At 39.4% G+C, this 19,999-nt stretch overlaps 1 protein-coding gene across 6 annotated transcripts in view; it reads right to left on the bottom strand.

Moving 5' to 3' along the window:
• Positions 1-3,225: 3,225 nt before the first annotated feature.
• LOC126108715 (zinc finger protein 239-like) overlaps positions 3,226-19,999 on the bottom strand; it is an 83,693-nt gene continuing 66,919 nt past the window's right edge. For 5 of the 6 annotated variants that reach the window (XM_049914031.1, XM_049914036.1, XM_049914033.1 and 2 more), the window contains one exon: positions 3,226-5,341. In XM_049914031.1, the coding sequence (XP_049769988.1) occupies positions 4,021-5,082 (1,062 nt within the window). In that variant the 5' untranslated portion in view covers positions 5,083-5,341 and the 3' untranslated portion in view covers positions 3,226-4,020. Of the gene's footprint in view, positions 5,342-6,821; positions 6,934-19,999 lie in introns of all 6 variants that reach the window. The other variant, XM_049914032.1, reaches the window with a different exon arrangement.

Below are 19,999 nucleotides of genomic sequence, written 5' to 3'. Positions count from 1 at the left end.
TTTCATCCTCAGTGTTGGCAGAGTATTTCCCAACTTTCACTATCACCAAATTGAAATATTAAGTAACAAATATTGATAAGAGTCATAATTTTAATCAAGGTATCATTTTCATTTTTAATAACTAACTACATGAAAAAGCAAGTATTCACAATGAATTAAAATTTGCATTAAAATATGGAATACTGTATATCAAAAATAAAATAAAATCGTTTTTGTACTTCTAGTGATTACGAAAACAAAAACATTCTTTCGTGTGTACGTAAGATGTTGAATTAATTATGTAAAATTTTAAATATATTGAAAAGTTTTCATAAAAGAACCTTATCAAACTGCAGTAAAGAACCACTGTCACAAATGAGGAGCCTGTCACCAATTCCCTGTGTACCACACCACCAGCACATCATAAACATGGCTGTAATGCACCTGGCTCACATCCATTCCAAAAACACTCAGGGACATTGCCTCCTTGTACTGCACAGTTTATTCACATTAGTTGTTCACCGTTCGTTCATGGACAAATACAACCTAAGATTGCTTTCTGAGACTACATTCAATTTACTGCAGCAAAATGATTACAGGAGATCCTGAATAAAACAGCATATTATGCGAATGGTGGGCTCATTTATGCTTCACTTGTGGACCCAGTAGCAACAATCAGCAATAGAAAACGCTGTTTTGCCTTGTAAAACAGGAAAAAGCGTCTAATATCTAGGTCTAATATCTAGGTCAACAAACTCTTCCCCTCATACAGTGCCATCTTATCAAACTCTACAGAATGTAATGCAGTGAAAAATGCATTTGGGATCTACTCACAATAAAGTGTCAAACTGGGGAGATGAGAAAGATGTTGGTTAATTCCTTGACTGTTCAAATACAGTTATATCAGTGACTTACAGAGTGGATTTGGGTTCTGAATGACCACATAGCTGTAAATTGCACGGGATGCATTTCACACAAACAACCCAAAAATGTAGCGACCAAAATATGTTTGGTTAAACTTCAACTATGTCAGTTAATATTAAAAAAATAGAAGGCATGACAATAATGCAATAACTTTAACGTAAGCAGATGTATAGTTTTGTGATGAAAGTGTTGCAGATCGCACAAAGTTGAACAAATATCTTTTGAAGTTTACTTCCTGTTAAACCAGTTTGAGATGTTTTAACTAATGATTTTTCCCGATTTTTTTCTTGAATTCATCTTTATTTTTCTTAGTCATTCTGCTTTTTTTGTTTCAGATTTTCAATTTTCAGCATCAAGCTAACACTATGGATGTACAAATAAAAAATCTGTAAATGAATGATAGCCTTTTACTTTTATTGTCTAGTTCTATCTTTGAACTCGTTCTAGGATTTGGTTTTAATCAAATAATGAGGTAATTTAAAATTAAAATTCCAAAAGGCAGCATCAATACTTATATTAACAGTGTAAAAAACGTTATATATCGTGAATTCTAATAAAATATACTAATGTTTTAAGAAACAAAGGACCCCAGCTACAGAAAATATTGAAAGGATAAACATCATTCTTCCAAGATGCAATAAGCGTTGTGTAACTTCTGCAAAGTTTAGATATTGACTTCAAAATTACCTAATCAGTCATATAAAAGATGGTAATCTTATCCTCTCTTGGAAAAATTTTCTGTACATGCCCATGAAAACCGTAGTTAATTATTCTTGCCTTCTACAAATTATTTGCTTGCCTAGACATGACTGGAGACAAGTATTCATGGTTATTTCATCAGGCCTCTGATACAAATGTAGATAACTTTTGTTCTGTAATAAATGTCACTGTAGTCATGCAGATGTTACTTTGCAGGATAAGTCATGTAACATAACTGAGCAAGCAGATGCATTTTCCAAACTAGCAGTATTCTGTTACTTTCTCTGTCTCCCAACCAGTTGATGGCAGTTCTACAGTATCTAATTATTAGTACAGTTATGATACTCACTACTCACTGCTAATGAATAACTTGGCATATTCCACTTCCTGTAGCATTCTCATGCGTTATATGATCATGATGACTGTATGGATTAATGCATCAGTAGAGGTCTCCCTACATAGCTAAGTTACAAATTAGTTAATATTTGAGTTATGATTGTGAATTACATTAGTTTGCGAAACTTTGGTCTTGTGATACTTTAAATACACATGAAGACAGTGTGATGGAATGTCATTAATTACTTCTTCACTCACACCACACTTGTAAACTGCTATCTCTTGATGTTTTGATTATCATACAGAGTGGTTGGTGAAGGTACTTAGTGTTTAGTTTTAGGTATTGACTGTTTGGTCTCATGTAGTTAAGTGTTTCAAGTAACTTATTTACTTTTTGGTGTTATACATTTTGTACAATGGTGTGCAAAACTTATGGACAATAGTACATTTTGCACAGAAGGTCACTCCTAAGAAATGATACTTATTCAAAGACAATATTTACACTAAAGTCACCATAATTTATGATGGTACTCTGGGTATTACAAATGGGACACTGTTCTTAATAGAGAGTGCAACATTATGTCCCCCCTGATTATAACAAATGAACCAGTAAAACAATCATGTTCAATTAAATTTTAGGTGCATTATGTAGTGATAAGTGGGAACATGTAATGCTCTTGAGTCAGAATTTAAGCTGCACCATATTGCAACTCCATGAATAAAGCATGTTGTGCAATAGTTATTAAGACAATAAATCACTGCCACGGGAGACCCATTCTTAGTTGAGTGAGAAATATTGCCTTTATTGTTCCAGTAAGTTGTTACTGAAAAACCAACATATGTACCCATTATTACATAAGTGTGTCATCCACAGACAGAATAGCATGAACATAAATTGATTGAACAAATAATTTGCAAGCAATAATGTAACCAAATAAATAAATAAAAATTCCACAATTTAAAATTAATGCATTTTCACTACCAGGCAAACCAACTGAACACTACTTAAAAATTTTGAAGCCAATGTAATACTTCAGATGGCATGTTACAAGAGACAACAGGTTAAAATGATGGTCACATACCAGAACAGCCACATAACTGAAAAGTGCTGCAAAACTGAAAAATGCACATCACATGACAATTGCCTTGCAATCTTGCAGGTATGACAAAACACATCAAACCGGCACATTCAGTAGAAAATTGAAAATATGTTCATCATGAGGAAAGTTGGAAGAAACTTTGAAAACTGCTTGACCAAAAAAAACTTAAAATAAAATTTAAAAGACAAGTAGGTATTTTTGGAAACCTCATGTTTATTCAAAATACAGTATGAAATCATATTCCAAATATAACAAAGCAATTAATAGTATCACTAATCTCTATGAGCCTTGAATCATGAGCAGAGCTTTTTTAAAAAAAAGCATTTCACATGAAATACAGCTACCTAAAAGACAGTAGTGTATGGGTATAAACAGCAGCTGACTTCCATCCTTCTCTGAAGATGCATATCATTATCACCCATTTTATAATATATAATAACCACAAACAGTACACACATACATATATTTTACTTACATACACAGCACTACTTCTGTGGTCTTCACCAGTGTTAAGATGACTAGCCAAAGTGAAGGATACACAACAAATATTATATTTTTGCATAGTATGTACAGCATCAAGATTCTTAAGATGCAAGCTTTTGTTGAATTCTAAGTGACAAAACAGCTTATAATTTCCTTGCCTATCAAGCGTACTGAATACTAAGTGCTACCTATGATTCCCAAAGTAGATAAAGGATTTCTTACAAAACAACCATGTTCTGGTCTCAACTTTAGTAGGTACATTGAAGTATTAATTATAGTCATGTTTGTATGACCCCTCTGTAGCAGTTAGAACTGCAACTTCTGGAAATGTCAAACTGTATTAAGGGATTTGCAACGCTGTCACAGTTTCTTTGATCTCCCTCTATCACAATTCAACACACGTCTTCAAAATGTTAGCACCAATAAATGATTTCCTACATATTACAAATGCGTGATCCTCCTCCAATGTGCATTGTTGTAAGAACCTTACAGACACCAGTTAACGAAGTTTATTTGCCTCAAGTGGCACATTTGTGTGTATTCCTACATGCCTCCTCAGACTGCTCAAATGGGAAAAAGTTTTGCCACAAATATCACATTTGTGAGGCCTCTCTCCAGTGTGTATTACTATGTGGACCTTGAGATGTCCCAAATCAGTAAATGATTTTCCACAAATTTGACACTGATGTGGTTTGTGTCCAGTATGTACTGCAAGATGCCTTTTCAGACTGCCCAACAGACCAAAATCTTTTCCACAAATGTCACAAATGTATGGGTTCTTTCCGGCGTGTTTCAATTCGTGCCTGTTGAGAGCATATAGCTCATCAAAAGATTTGCCACAGATTTCGCATTTATGTGGTTTCTTTCCAGTGTGTATCAATGCATGGGCCTTGAAAGTATCAAACTCAGCAAAAGATTTGCCACAGATATCACATTTGTGGGGTTCTTTTTGAGTGTGTACCAATGAATGACTCTTTAGGGTACTCAACTGAGTAAAAAATTTGCCACATACATCACATCTGTGGGGAGTCATTCCAGTGTGTATTAATGCATGCATTTTGAGATAACCCAACTGAGTAAAAGATTTGCCACAAATTTCGCATTTGTGTATTTTATCATCAGAGTGTACAGCTCGATGTCTTTCGATATCACTAACCTGAGCAAAGGCTAGTCCACAAACATTACATCTGTGTGGTCTTTCATCACTGTGGACTGCTGTATGCCTCTTACAAGCACTAGCCCGTGCAAATGTTTTGCCACAAACACCACAACTGTATCCACTATTTGAAGTGCAGACAATGGCATCGCCCTTGACATTACCACCTGCAGATAAACTGCTGTCATCATCACTTCTGTCTTCTTTCTCTCCAGCATGTGTCATGGTATTTGCATTACAGATGGCATTAAAGGAGTCCTTCAAAGTATTCTCTATTTTCTGGGAGGACGAATACTGTTTCTCAGTTTGTTCCACAACAGAAACTTCTTGCTTGATTTGTTGCTCATTTTCACAGTCATGTTTCCCATGATTGCCAGCAGCTGAGACTTGATGATTCCTATTCATTCTCAAAGGTTTGTTCAAGATTACATAACTGGGAAATATCTCACCATACAATTTTCTAACATAGATAGGGGGCTGCACACCACTGATGTAGGTAAAGACGCGTTATGAGTTATCTTCTTCTGATGTCAGTCCATGTGTGTAAGTGGCACATGGGAACGTGTCAATTTTCTGTGTTTATCTCCTTCAGCTCACCATGGACCACTCCTTGAAAAGTTTCTTCAAATGAAATGCAACAGCTCTACCAGTACTTTGAATCAACCTGAAGAATGAGAAGAAAGGCATTAAATACTGATTTATAAAACACACAGAAATAAAAGTTCAGTGTTCACCAAAACTAGAGTTATAAATCAGAAGTCAGGCTAGTATATATATATGGGTATATAATCAGCCAATGTTAGATATTTCAAATTACACAATATTCTGTCAGGAAGACAGAATTTTGCTAAGGTTAGGCCATTTTATAAGGAAAATTACCAGAGAAATTTCAATAATGACCAACTGCTGACTCAGTTTGCTGAACTTTTAGTAGATATTTTAATTCAGAAATGTCTTAATTTTTTAAAAATATGCTGTTTCAAGATAGTGGTTCATATCAGTTTATTAAAAAATCAATGTAGAAGATCTCTGTTAAGTTTTCCCAAAATAGTAGACTTAATATGTTTCAGTTTTAGCTAAGACAACAGATATGTACAATATTAGATCCTTACTTCTTTGATGTTCATCTCATATGTGAATATCCTCCAGCTGATTATACCAGAGTTCTTATATATGACTAGTAGTAATCCATAAAGGGAAACCGAAGAGTGGAATAAGTAATGATTTTAAAATAGTAAACTTACACTTTGCGCATGCCTTTTCCTTTGTTTTTAAGGATACTTTTAGGTTTGGGTACACTGCTACAACAGCCACTTAAGTGTATTTGATTGAACTGGAATCAACAACTAGAGCAAGCAGAAACTTTTTTATTGGCTACCTAGTGAACCAAGGGGATACTGACCACATATAAGAAGAAACAACATCATTTCAATAAATAAAAAAATTACACAAATTTGGAGAGGAATTAATGAATGCAAAAGACACTCATAGACTGTTTCAGTGTAATATGAATGTCGTTGGCACTGCAGCAAATATGAAACCCCATGTTAATTGAAATAATATATGAGAGGATGGTAATAATTGTTAACTCACCAGTACATCTTGTCAGATATCCTGAAATATTTTTACAAGTCCCCAATATCTGGTTACCTGGGATTCAAGAAGACCCTTAATTGATTCAGATATAGGTCACATCTCGAGAATGCACACAGTGGGGGCTACCATACTGTACTGAGAGTCAGCAAGGCAGCTGATGATTGGGCTGCCCCTCAAATATCTGGAACTCATCATTCCAGCTACAGATAAAACATTCCCGCAGAATGGAACTAAGACAAGTTTCAGGTTCCTGGTGGGTGCAATGTGTGGTATGGGCATTAAAGCTTTATGTGTGTTCCTTATACTGGCATTTGCAGCTTTGTTCTTGTACAAGTAAGTGACAGACTGCTGTTTTCCTTTATTTTTTTTTTGTATTGCCAAGTTTTCAGAGGTGTAACATGTGTTCTGCAATTGGTGTAGAAAGCATTCTTTTCATTATGCCCCCAGGAAGCATGGAGATGGGGTGGTTTCTCTGGCTTAGTGATAAAGGTAGTCATACTATGGTTATAGTAATAATGGAGAAGTTTTTACAGAGTAGCCAGGCTAACCTGTGGTTGCTGACAAGCCTTTTCAGTAATTAGATGGGTAACAGTCTGGAGATTGACTCATCTGACCTTGTAGCATATACTCAAGATGACATGGCAAGAGTACTGCGAACAGCTGAAAGCAAGAGAAAATTAAAGCTGTTATTTTTCCCTAGGGCGTGCAGCTCTAGTGTATGAGTAAATGAAGATGAAAATGGCATCCTATTGGATAAAACATTCTGGAAGTAAATATGTCCTCCACTCAGATCATATGGTGAGTATTACTCAGACATAAGTCATTATAAGGAAAAACAAATTTGGCACATTCCACAGGTCAATGTGTGGAATTACAGATCCCTTAATTTGTTACTTAGGTTAGAGAATTTAAAGAGACATGGATAGGTTGAAGTTTAAATGTATTGGGAATTACTGGAGTATGGCAGCAGAGAGAACAGACTTCTAGCAGGGGAATACAGGGTTATCAACAAAATCAAATAGGGGTAATTCAGGAGTAATCTAATAATGAATAAGAAAACAATAATGCAGTAAGTTACTATTAACATCATAGAAAATGTATTAGGTAATCAAGATTGACACAAAGCCAACACCCACCACAACAGCACACATTTATATGGCTCCAGTTCTACATATGAGGAGACTGAAATAATATAGAATGAGATAAGAAAATGATTCTGACTGTAAAGAGAGAAAAAAATTTCACTAAGATGGGCACATGGAATTCAATAGCAAGAAAAGGAAGAGAAGGGAAAATACACTCCTGGAAATTGAAATAAGAACACCGTGAATTCATTGTCCCAGGAAGGGGAAACTTTATTGACACATTCCTGGGGTCAGATACATCACATGATCACACTGACAGAACCACAGGCACATAGACACAGGCAACAGAGCATGCACAATGTCAGCACTAGTACAGTGTATATCCACCTTTCGCAGCAATGCAGGCTGCTATTCTCCCATGGAGACGATCGTAGAGATGCTGGATGTAGTCCTGTGGAACGGCTTGCCATGCCATTTCCACATGGCGCCTCAGTTGGACCAGCGTTCGTGCTGGACGTGCAGACCGCGTGAGACGACGCTTCATCCAGTCCCAAACATGCTCAATGGGGGACAGATCCGGAGATCTTGCTGGCCAGGGTAGTTGACTTACACCTTCTAGAGCACGTTGGGTGGCACGGGATACATGCGGACGTGCATTGTCCTGTTGGAACAGCAAGTTCCCTTGCCGGTCTAGGAATGGTAGAACGATGGGTTCGATGACGGTTTGGATGTACCGTGCACTATTCAGTGTCCCCTCGACGATCACCAGTGGTGTACGGCCTGTGTAGGAGATCGCTCCCCACACCATGATGCCGGGTGTTGGCCCTGTGTGCCTCGGTCGTATGCAGTCCTGATTGTGGCGCTCACCTGCACGGCGCCAAACATGCATACGACCATCATTGGCACCAAGGCAGAAGCGACTCTCATCGCTGAAGACGACACGTCTCCATTCGTCCCTCCATTCACGCCTGTCGCGACACCACTGGAGGCGGGCTGCACGATGTTGGGGCGTGAGCGGAAGACGGCCTAACGGTGTGCGGGACCGTAGCCCAGCTTCATGGAGACGGTTGCGAATGGTCCTCGCCGATACCCCAGGAGCAACAGTGTCCCTAATTTGCTGGGAAGTGGCGGTGCGGTCCCCTACGGCACTGCGTAGGATCCTACGGTCTTGGCGTGCATCCGTGCGTCGCTGCGGTCCGGTCCCAGGTCGACGGGCACGTGCACCTTCCGCCGACCACTGGCGACAACATCGATGTACTGTGGAGACCTCACGCCCCACGTGTTGAGCAATTCAGAGGTACGTCCACCCGGCCTCCCGCATGCCCACTATACGCCCTCGCTCAAAGTCCGTCAACTGCACATACGGTTCACGTCCACGCTGTCGCGGCATGCTACCAGTGTTAAAGACTGCGATGGAGCTCCGTATGCCACGGCAAACTGGCTGACACTGACGGCGGCGGTGCACAAATGCTGCGCAGCTAACGCCATTCGACGGCCAACACCGCGGTTCCTGGTGTGTCCGCTGTGCCGTGCGTGTGATCATTGCTTGTACAGCCCTCTCGCAGTGTCCGGAGCAAGTATGGTGGGTCTGACACACCGGTGTCAATGTGTTCTTTTTTCCATTTCCAGGAGTGTAGTTGGAGAACATGGACTGCAGAAAGGAATGAAAGGGGTAGCTGACTGGTAGTATTTTGCATAGAGTATAGCTTAATCCTTGCATAAAAACAACTAAGCAACATGAAATGGTTGTATACATGGAAGAGACCTGATGACTAAGGGAGTTTTGGAATCAGATTTTAAACTGCAAGTGTTTGTAGCCATAGATGAAACTCTTAATCTACTGCTTATGAACTACACATTAAAACTGTGGAAATATGGAAAAGGCAGTAAATTAAGGAGATATGCTCTGTATATATTCAATGAAGCACAGATTGGAGATAGTTTCAGAACAAGTATTAAGCAGTGATTTATTGAAATGGGAAAAAAGGATACAATTAATGAATGGGTACTGCAGTTTTGATGTACAAAATAGTGAAGGCTGCATGTGTCGTAACTTCATAATTTACCATCAAAGAAAAGTTGATCATACCACCTAATAACAACTCTTTGCCTCCTACTAAAATCTATATCAAGTGGAACACATTTTTTTTTCCTTATACCTAAAATATACTTGACATAAGCACATTACTGACCGCTTGCTGGTTCCATAGGTACCATACAATCTTACCAATATAGTATTTTAGGAGTCCCATAATAATTTCTAATGTTGAAACTACTTAAACTTATGATCCCATATTTTGCCACAATGAACTGAGGACCTAACAGCAACTAAAGACCATAAAAGTATATTAGGTTGCACAGGGGAACAACACATTTGGCTAATTTCAAAATTGTATCACGTATAAATAAATGAAGATGTGTAACATTCAAATTCAACTAAAAGACTTTTTTGAAAAGTAATACTTACTCAGCATATGCTGGAGGAAAAAGATCATGTTTTACACATACAACTATAACTGAAAACATGAGCTAAATTAATATAACCAAATACAAATAATTATATTAAATTAGTCATAACTTTGGAAATGTTAATAGATACATAAAATCTAAGACCAATTTTGGAATCAGAACGAAAATTCCTGTAAGGTGAGACAATTTACATACAAATTCTCAGTCTTTTTAAATTTCATGAAAATTTCACTATTTTATTTTGCTATGATGGTAGATAGGTTTGTGGAAACATCAGTTCAGTCCAGTCTAGTTGCTACAGCATTAGATGTGTTATTACTTATTATAAACATGTTTACACTTCATTTTGTGGCACCACAACCCTTAAACTGGCGGTGAAAAGGAGAAACATCATGTGCCACTTCACAGTTGTTTGGGATTAAGAGACTAAACAGCGATCAGTCCTTCACTCAAGAGATGATATGTGATACTGTCCATAATACTTTGTAGTGTCAATGTGGAGGTGTCTCATTATACAAAATAAAAATTAAATATCAATCTGGTATGCTCAATGTGGAAGGAACATAGGACGGCAGGTTCCTTCCAGGAAAAATGGAAGGACTGCCATGCAGCATTAGCTTCCTTGATAGTGCACCGAGCGAGGTGGCGCAGTGGTTAGCACACTGGACTCGCATTCGGGAGGACGACGGTTCAATCCCGTCTCCGGCCATCCTGATTTAGGTTTTCCGTGATTTCCCTAAATCGCTTCAGGCAAATGCCGGGATGGTTCCTTTGAAAGGGCACGGCCAATTTCCTTCCCCATCCTTCCCTCACCCGAGCTTGCGCTCCGTCTCTAATGACCTCGTTGTCGACGGGACGTTAAACACTAATATCCTCCTCCTCCTCCTCCTTGATAGTGCACAATTTTTCTGAGGGCCAGTAGCCTAACAGATGTTCCATTTCAATATGAGAAAAAGTCTCATTTGTACCCGAAAATCCATACCTGAAATTATCAAACTGATTGCTGAATGAATAATTTCTTCTCTAGCCAAACAGTCAGCCACTTCATTCCCTGGATCATGCACATGACTTGGGAATCTGAGAGAGGTAGCTGAGTAGGCAGTACAACTAAGCTCAGAGAAAACATCACAAAGAGCAGATATTGGAGGGTGATCAGAGTAACATTGACGAATGTCCTGGAAACTGCTCATTGTGTCACTAAAAATTAAAATGTGGTTGAAAGAGGTTTGTTCAGTAAAATGCAGTGCTCTGTTAATGGCTATCAGCTCCATCATAAAAACGCTAAACATTCCTGGAAACAAATGTTGAACCTGACTGGTGGGAGATGTAAAAGTACATCCCATCCTATCCATGGTTTTAGACCCATCAGTGTAAATGACTGTAGCACCCTGAATCTTCTGAAGAACGAAATGGAATAGTTGCTGAAAGGTCATGGCTGTGACATATGTTAGCTCCTTGAAATAGATCAGCTCTAATTCATGGCCTGGGCACTAACCAAGGGGTAGGTGAGGAGGAGGGGAACACTCAGAGAGCATTTTTCTAGGTGTAGGCACCAGTAGAAGGCCTAGCGAAACACTACAAGCAGTAACTGCTCCCAGCAGAGTTTGCAAGTGATAGTACCATCAGAGCTTCAGAGGGAACATTCCTGTTTCAGAAAGGAGACTGTCTATGTAACTAGTCCAGAAGGCACCTGTCTTCCTCCACAATGATGACAGGGACCAACAATGTTAAAGTGAAGGTGCCCCTGAGCAAAAAAACCTGGCAAACACAGTCCAATTAAGATGGGACCATGGCTTGGTAAATACAGAGAGAAGCACAAACTACACCTCAAGAGGTGTGGTCAAGGAAAAAGAGAGTGTTAGGGTCTCATATGCAGCAAGTCTTCAGCTGAGAAACATGGGGCTACGGCGTCAGCTTTTCATTGCAGAGGAGTTCCAAAAATTGGGACTATGCAACAATATTCAGACACTGGTTACCCAAGGAGGGTTCTATGCCAGGATGGACTGTAGTACAATCACAGATATCCTGATTTTTGTCTTCACTGGGGATAACTGAAGCCATGGGAAATGGTTTAAGTGAAGCCCCTTTGGATGGCACTGTGATTGGTGCATTGAGATATGGTGCAGGGTTGATCAACAGAGGTCACTATCCCATTGATGCCGATAAGAAAGAGTGAAACACTTAGCACGAAGCCCTGCAGGGCACCAGTCTCTTGGACCCTTATAAAGCTGAGCAATATACCAGCTCTAACACAAAACAACTAGTGGGATAAAAACTGATTAATAATCAGTAGGCATCATGCAATGCTGTATGTCTTATGTCTGAAAAAAGATTATAATAAAGTATTGGAGCTTAGGAAGTCTGTCAGACTGCTGTTTCCGACCTAATCAGATGGTTGCCTGTGTATCAACTCTCCTACAAACCACACTGATATGGGGACAAAATGCCTTGTGATTCAAAAACCCAGCATAATGATTGGGCTACTATGCTTTCAAGCAGTTTTAACAGCACATTCATGTGGCTAATCGGTTGGTAGTTGTTGCTGGACACAGGTTTTGCCTGTTTTAAGAATTGGGCTGATGACACTATCTCACCATTGTGAAGGGGAAACATATTTTGGTCAAATTCAGTTGAAGACACTGAATAGCTGGAGTCTTTGAATAACATTCACACGCTGGATCATCTGATTATGAATCGAATAAGGGACTGGGGCCATAGCATTTGATGAGTAGTCTGAAGCAATTCCCAGTAAGGGAAAGGAACATTACACAACTCAACATGATGAGGTTAGAGGATAGGGACATATCTTCAACTCAATCTTTTAAGCATTCAAAAGGTAGCTGGATTTGAGGAGGCCGCTGACACATCACAATGTGAGTCACAAGGTATTCACAGCAAGAACCAATGCATTGGAAGAAATCCAGCCATGAAGGATGTGAGTTTGGCAGCGCAGTAGACTATGAAGCTTGGCCTACACCTGGGATGAAAATGAACATGTTCTCAATTATGAGTACCACTTATGAGCATTCTTCTTCCTGCACTTAATTTGATAGCAAACGTTAGCATAAAGCCACGTAAAAGTAATGAGTGTGCTCTATGAAGGATGTCATTTCAGACACTGCATTGCCCTTTGATGGCCCTGGATAGCTGTTGCAATGTGTTTGGTCTACCTTGGTACTGGCTGGCACAGGAGGGGACATGTACAAATAGCAGCTCCAGCAGCACAAGTGACCACACTGGAGATGTTCCCCACAACTTAATTGATGAAATCTGACAAATAGGAAGTGAAGGTGACAGCAGAGGTATATAACTGTCAGATGGCTCTCTGAAGTGCCTAATTTAGAAACTGATCTGTTGGATGGTGACAAGGAAGTGACAGGATTACTGGAAAATGATTACTGTCACAAAGATTGTCAAGTAGTGACCTCTGTAGTGAAGAGATTGGGAGAAGAGATCATAAAGTTGACAGCTGGAAAGGTGCCACTGGTGGTACTAATTGTTCAATCAAAATCTGTACCATACGAAATGGTACTTCCCTACAGGGAGTGGTGCACATTAAAACTGCCAAGCAGAATGAAAGGGGGGGGGGGGGGGGACAGTTGGATTAAAGTAGTCATATAAAAGTAAGCAGCCTGTCTGGAGGTGAATAAATGTTACAAATGGTGGCTGTTGGGTTCATTTGCACTAGCACTGCTACTGCTTCTAATATGGTATGGAGGGACATCCACTCACTGACGAGGTCTCTGTGAACCACTGTGCAGATGCTTTCAGATGGCATCTTACATGTATGATTCTGATAGAATGCAAAGTAACTTTGAAAATTGTGGAATGGTCATCAGTGAAGTATGTTTCTTGGAGAACACAAATCACTGAACAAGATGAAACTGCTAGTTGTAGTTCCAGCAGGTGGCCATAATATCCATGCAGTTCCATTGGATCATCACATTGAGGATGTCCTGGTTAGCTGTGAAGGTGTCAGGAGAATAAGCCATGCCCCAGGATCACTGCCTGTCACCAGTAGGATGGGTTGGTTGGGTTGTTTGGGGGAAGAGACCGAACTGCGAGGTCATCGTTCTCAACTGAACTGTGAGGTCATCGGTCTCATCGGATTAGGGAAGGACGGGGAAGGAAGCCGGCTGTGCCCTTTCAAAGGAACCATCCCAGTATTTGGCTGGAGCGATTTAGGGAAATCACGAAAAACCTAAATCAGGACAGCCGGACGCGGGATTGAATCGTCGTCCTCCCAAATGCGAGTCCAGTGAGCTAACCACTGCGCCACCTTGCTCGGTGCCAGTAGGATGGAACAACAGCAATGAACATTGGTTCACAATCTGATGGCATGGAGGGATCTGGCACCTGCACAGTCACCAGAGGAGCCTTCTTCTGATAATTAGTCTTCTTCTCTTTCACAACTTTTGGCAGTACAGGGATGGAAGGAGAGCTAGCAGTCCTGCGACCCAGAGGCTGTGGTTCCTTCCATCACTGGCTGGTGTTGTGTGTGATCTGTGGATTTCCAAGGAGAGGGGGTGCTGAGTGCAAGCCCTATCATCAGTAGATATAGGAGGAGGAAGGAGGAAGTTGCTTCTTCAGCTGGGGGCAAGGAGTGATTCACAAAGATAATGGTGCAGGAACCACAGGTGGGGAGAGTGATTGTAGAGTTGGTTTTGAAAAACTTGAAGTGCACTCTGATTAAAATTACTTTGTGATTGACGTTTCAGCAAGTCAAGTAGTAGGTGCCCACTGCCAACAATATTAGTTCTCTCTCGAGCACCATGTGCTCTCTTTAATGCCTGTTTTGTAGGTATGTGTACACGCCAGCAACACTGTTCCCCCCCTCCCCAACCAATACAATGTGACAATCATGAAGTAACTTTAATCGGAGTGTAGGTGCGGTGATATCCATGACTTCTGAATAATTTGTCATGTCAGTTGTACGTATAGGTTTATATCTTTGGCTTGCCTCAGTGTATGACAGATAGTCAATTGATTTATATTCTTGTATTTTATTTTCTATTTTCAATACTGGACAAACTAGTGAATTTAGAGGATGGTATTCTGTACAATTTGTACACAAAGGTGGTTGTCTGCAAGGACAACCTTCATGAAGTGATCTTCCACTGTTTCAACATTTTGGATCTGGCATGCAGTGGGGTGTCAAAAGCATAAGCACTGGAAACAACTAGTGGGTGGTGAGACATAAGGTTTCACATCATGTCTACACATCACAACTTTTTTCTGGAAGAACATTTCCATCAAAAGCAGGGATGGAAATGCTGCATCTATTTCGTTATCTTTAGGATCTTTCAGTACCTGTCAAACAAAATGTACACCTCACAATTCTATATTAGCTTGCAGTTCTTCATCTGCCTGGAGTGTCAGGTCTCTGTGGAAAATAACTTTTTGTCCCATATTCAGAGTTTTATGTGGAATAATAGTCACTGGTATATCATTCAATCTTTCACATGTCTGAACTGTTTCAGATTATGCAGCAGAGGCAACTTTAAATAACAGTGATCCATATAACATTTTTCCCAATGAGTCTACCTATGTGTTCCAAAAAATATAAAGAGCTCTCCCTATAGTTGCCACCCAGTTAAAGGAAAGGTCATGTAGGATGATGGCCACTGCTGCAGTCCTCGTGCCTCATGAAAATGGGCATCTACTCCTCAGCATGAATGGGGAGCTAGCAGCTCAGGCATCCGCAGTATGATCCATCTGTTTTCTAAGGGATCTACTGATAGGATACATAATGACCCCATCATGTTGGGCTGGCTACTGCATTGGCTTCTATGTGTGTATTTGAATCTACATGGTTATTGTGGACAGAGGCTGAAGTCCGTTGGTGCTTTTTAAGGTGTTCTTCACAAGTCATTCACACTACAGGAAAAAAGTCAGCTGAAAAATTGCTGTATAAAATATATAGATCTAAATGTAAACAAAAGGAAGTTAAACCTAGATAAGTAGCCAGGTCAACATCACAGATTATCACCATGGGATAGAGATTAAAAGAAATAAGGATAATCAGCAATAACAGATAGCAGCACAAGAAAGGATGTGAGTGCTGCAATATCTTGGTGCCCCATGTTTGCCACACAGTACTCATGAAAGAGTCATGATCACCCTGAGGGGAAGTAGCACTTGAGATTTGTCATGGGTCACATAGACCTGCAGTACTTTTTTTAATTTCTGCGACTGTCAACCAATTATGTACATAGAAAATAGTGCATAAAAGCCTGATGTATCTGTGCGCATTATTTGTGAGTTATTTATGAAATAAATACTGTGCTTTGATTCATCAATACTTATATTACATATAGTTAAAAAAAACTTGACAGTTCGAGTAAACTTCAGGACCGGAGACCTGGAATATATTGTAGCCATTAAATTCATCACATAACACTGGTGAAGTCAACAAATTGAATTTGTGGTGTGTTACACTGCATGGAGACTCCAACTTTATTTTTATCAACCCCAAGTATGTGAAGCACCACAAGCAGAAGATCAAATAGGTAAGAAGATAAGGCTCAGTAGAAATCCTTGAATAATGCAAGATACACTGAATTTAACTGACAAAATGAGAAATCTTTAAAATGCAGCAAAGGAAGAAGACAGAAGATTCTACAGATGTCTAAAAACTGAAACTGATAAAAGTGCAAAATGACTAAGCAGAAATTATAAGAGGACATACTTTGGAAGGCTTTAAAAGCAAGGGAAAAAAATAGATGCATCCTACAGGGCAATTAAAGAGACCTTTGGTGGAAAGAGAAGCAGCTTTATGAATATCAAGAGCTCAGGTGACAAGTGTGTATGAAGGAAAGTAGATAAATCTGAAATATGGAAAGACTATACAAGGAGGACTATACAAAAAAGAACATGAAAGATGAGATAACTGCAGATGAGATCAGAGATATAATACTGCATGAAGAAGTTTACAGAGCACTGAAAGACCTATGTCAAAATAAAGCCTCTGAATTATATGGCATTCCATTATAAGCTACTGAGATCCTTGGGAGGCCAGCAATGACAAAATTATTCCATCTGGTGTACAAGATGTATAATACAGGCTAAATACCCTCAGACTTCAAGGAGAAATGTAGTATTGGGTTTGATAGAGCAGCAATCAGTAGTGGAATTAAGTTGCTTTAATATGACATAGTCACAATGCAGATCAGATTTCGACCTGTGTCAGGTCATTGTCAATGCAGTGCGTAATTGTAGCAGTTGTTCGGGCTCAAGTGAATGCTTACACAGTGCAACCATATTGAGTAATGGTTGAACTGTGTAAGCATTCACTTGAGCACGAACAACTGCTACAATTCCGCACTGCATTGATATTGACCTGACACGGGTCGAAATCTGATCTGCGTTGTGACTATGTCATATTAAAGCAACTTAATTCCATGACTGATTGCTGCTCTATCTAACCCGATATAACCACAGTCGTCGTGTGCACCCACCCCATGGAGGGCAACCTGATGAAGAAATGTAGTAATTAAAATTCCACACTAGGTAGGTGATGGTAGGCATGAATATTACTGAAATATCAGTATGTCATGACTGCAACATATTTACTTGAATTGTCTATAGAAGAATGGAGAAAGTGGTAAAAACTGATCTCAAAGAAGATCTGTTAGGGTACTCGAGAAATGTAGGAACATACAAGGCAATACACTTCTTACAACTTATCCTAGAGGTGAGGCTGAAGAAAGGAAAATAGACAATTATAGCATTTGTAGTTTTACAGAAACTTTTGACGATGTTGGCTACAATACTCTCTCTAAAAGTCTGAAGGCAGCAGAGGAAAAATACAAGATACAAGGAATGAATTGTCATCTAAACTAGTACACAAAGCAGACAGTAGCTGTGGGAGCTGAATGACATAAAGGAAACTGTAATTAGGAGGGTGCAAATGTTACAGGTTTGTACCCTATCCCAGATGCAATTCAATCTGTACACTGAGCAAGAAGTAAAGGAAATCAAGGAGGAATTTGGAAATGTAATCAAAGGTAAGGGAAAATAAATAAAAATTATGAGGTCTGCTGATGTCACTGTATTTCTGTTGGAGATGGCAAAGGACTTGGAAGACCTGTTGAAAGAAATGGATAGTGTCTTGAAAGAAGTTAGAAGATGAATATCAACAAAAATAAAACAATGATAATGGAATGTAGTTTAACTAAATGAGGTGATGTCAACAGAATTTGATTAGGGAATATGACACTAATGTTTGTAATCTGGGCAGCAAAACAACTGACTCTAGCTCATATAGCTAATATGAGGAGATATTCATAAACAAAAGCCTTCCAAAGCATTGGGGACACAGAGAAACAGTTTGTGCAGCTGTTGGGTACACACTTGTGATTGGCAGTACCCTCACTCCCAAATAAGTTCATTTGTGCTTCACTTAGGTGCTGTCTCAGCTTGTAGCCATTGAAAATGGAGCTCCTGTTGAATGCTACCACCACATGTGAAGTTTGCGCAGTTATTCAATTTTTGAACACAGAAAGTGTTAAATCAGTTGAAATTCATCACCAACTGATGGAAGTGTATGGACAGCCATGCATGGGTGTCTTAAAACATTTGCAAGTGGTGTATAAAGTTTTCAGAAGTTGTACTGAGATTCACAATGAAGAAAGGAGTGGTAGGCAGTCAGTTTCTGATGAGACAGCCACAACGGTTGAGGAAATCATGCATACAATTTGGAGGATCACTTTGGATGTTCTCTGCATTTTGGTTCTTGGGGCATTCTGAAGTACCATTCATAGGATTTTAATGCCAAAGTTGCAATATCACGACATTTACCATGGTGGGTACCATGTATGCTGACAAAAGACCACAAATAGCAGTGAGTTGATTTTTCTGGTGGATTTCTTTGCCACCAAGCAAGATGAAAGGACAAGTTCTTGGACCTGACTGTCACAGGTGATGAAATCTGAGCATTACATTTTAAACCTCAGGCAAAACAACTGTTACACAACAAGCGGCCTCCCTCTTTGCCCAAAAGGCAAAAATTCAACCAAATACACATTACTGGTAGTCATGGTGACTGTGCTTTGCAACCAGAAGAGGATATTGTCAGCACAACAATAAACACTGACAGGAACATTGAAACACTGAAAAAATTGAGAAGGGCAATTCATAACTGAAGAAGAGGCACATTGAGCAAGGGCACAAGCATTACCCAAGGCATCGCTACCAACACATTGTTCGCCAAGCCATCAATCTACTACAAGACTTTGGTTGAAACGACATCACCCATCCATCATGTGGTTCTGCCCTGGCAACAAGGTGAAAGATATAGGAGACCCTACATTTGGGATTGCCCTCATAAAATGCATACCAGCAACAGCTAGAAAGCCATTTCTTAAAAAGAGAGATTTATTAACACTGAATATCAATACAAATGTTAAGAAGTGCTTCCTGAAGGTATTAATTTTGAGTGTAGCCTTGTATAAAAGTGAAAAGTGGGCAATAAACAGTTCAGACAAGAAGATACAAGCTTTTCAAATGTGGTGTTACAGAAAAATCCTGAAGGTTATATAGATAGCTCGGATAACTAATGAAGAGAGAGACAGAATCAAACTGGCAAGAGAAGAAATTTATAGCACAACTTAATTAAAAGAGGGATTGGTCAGGGTGTATACATGGACAAGGAAAAAAAATCCCGTATTTTTCCCAGATTTCCTGGTTGAAAATACACTTACTCCCAGGTGAAAATACACTTTTTCCATGTGAAGTGAAACTATGCTTTCCCTCGATACTGTAAAACTTATCACTCCTTAGAATGTAGAATTTCCTGGCACTTTAGAAAATGAAACACAGGGGGGAAAAACACGTTTTGGAAAGATCTTTGATGTGCAGCAACATATACGCTGCATTTTTTCGTGCTACGAAAATATAAATTCGAATTCTGCCAAACATGGCTTGTTACTTTCCGAAGCATTGAAATCAACATTGTGACACGCTTTTGTAAGCCAGTCATAGCTCATGTCACGGGATCTCACCAGCTGATGACCCATAGGACATGTGATGCAGCCAACCAATAGCAAGATCAGTCTTAAGTAGAGCAAACACACAAATACGAAAAGTTAATGGTTTAAATTACACTTTAAGATACATCACACAAATGTGCCAGTAAAATTTTTAATAATGACTTAAATGTCTGATCTTCTGGG

Source organism: Schistocerca cancellata, chromosome 11, assembly GCF_023864275.1.
Source record: "Schistocerca cancellata isolate TAMUIC-IGC-003103 chromosome 11, iqSchCanc2.1, whole genome shotgun sequence".
NCBI lineage: Eukaryota > Metazoa > Arthropoda > Insecta > Orthoptera > Acrididae > Schistocerca > Schistocerca cancellata.
Note: the sequence above shows the minus strand (reverse complement) of the source record. Positions and strands in the feature narration are given on the sequence as shown.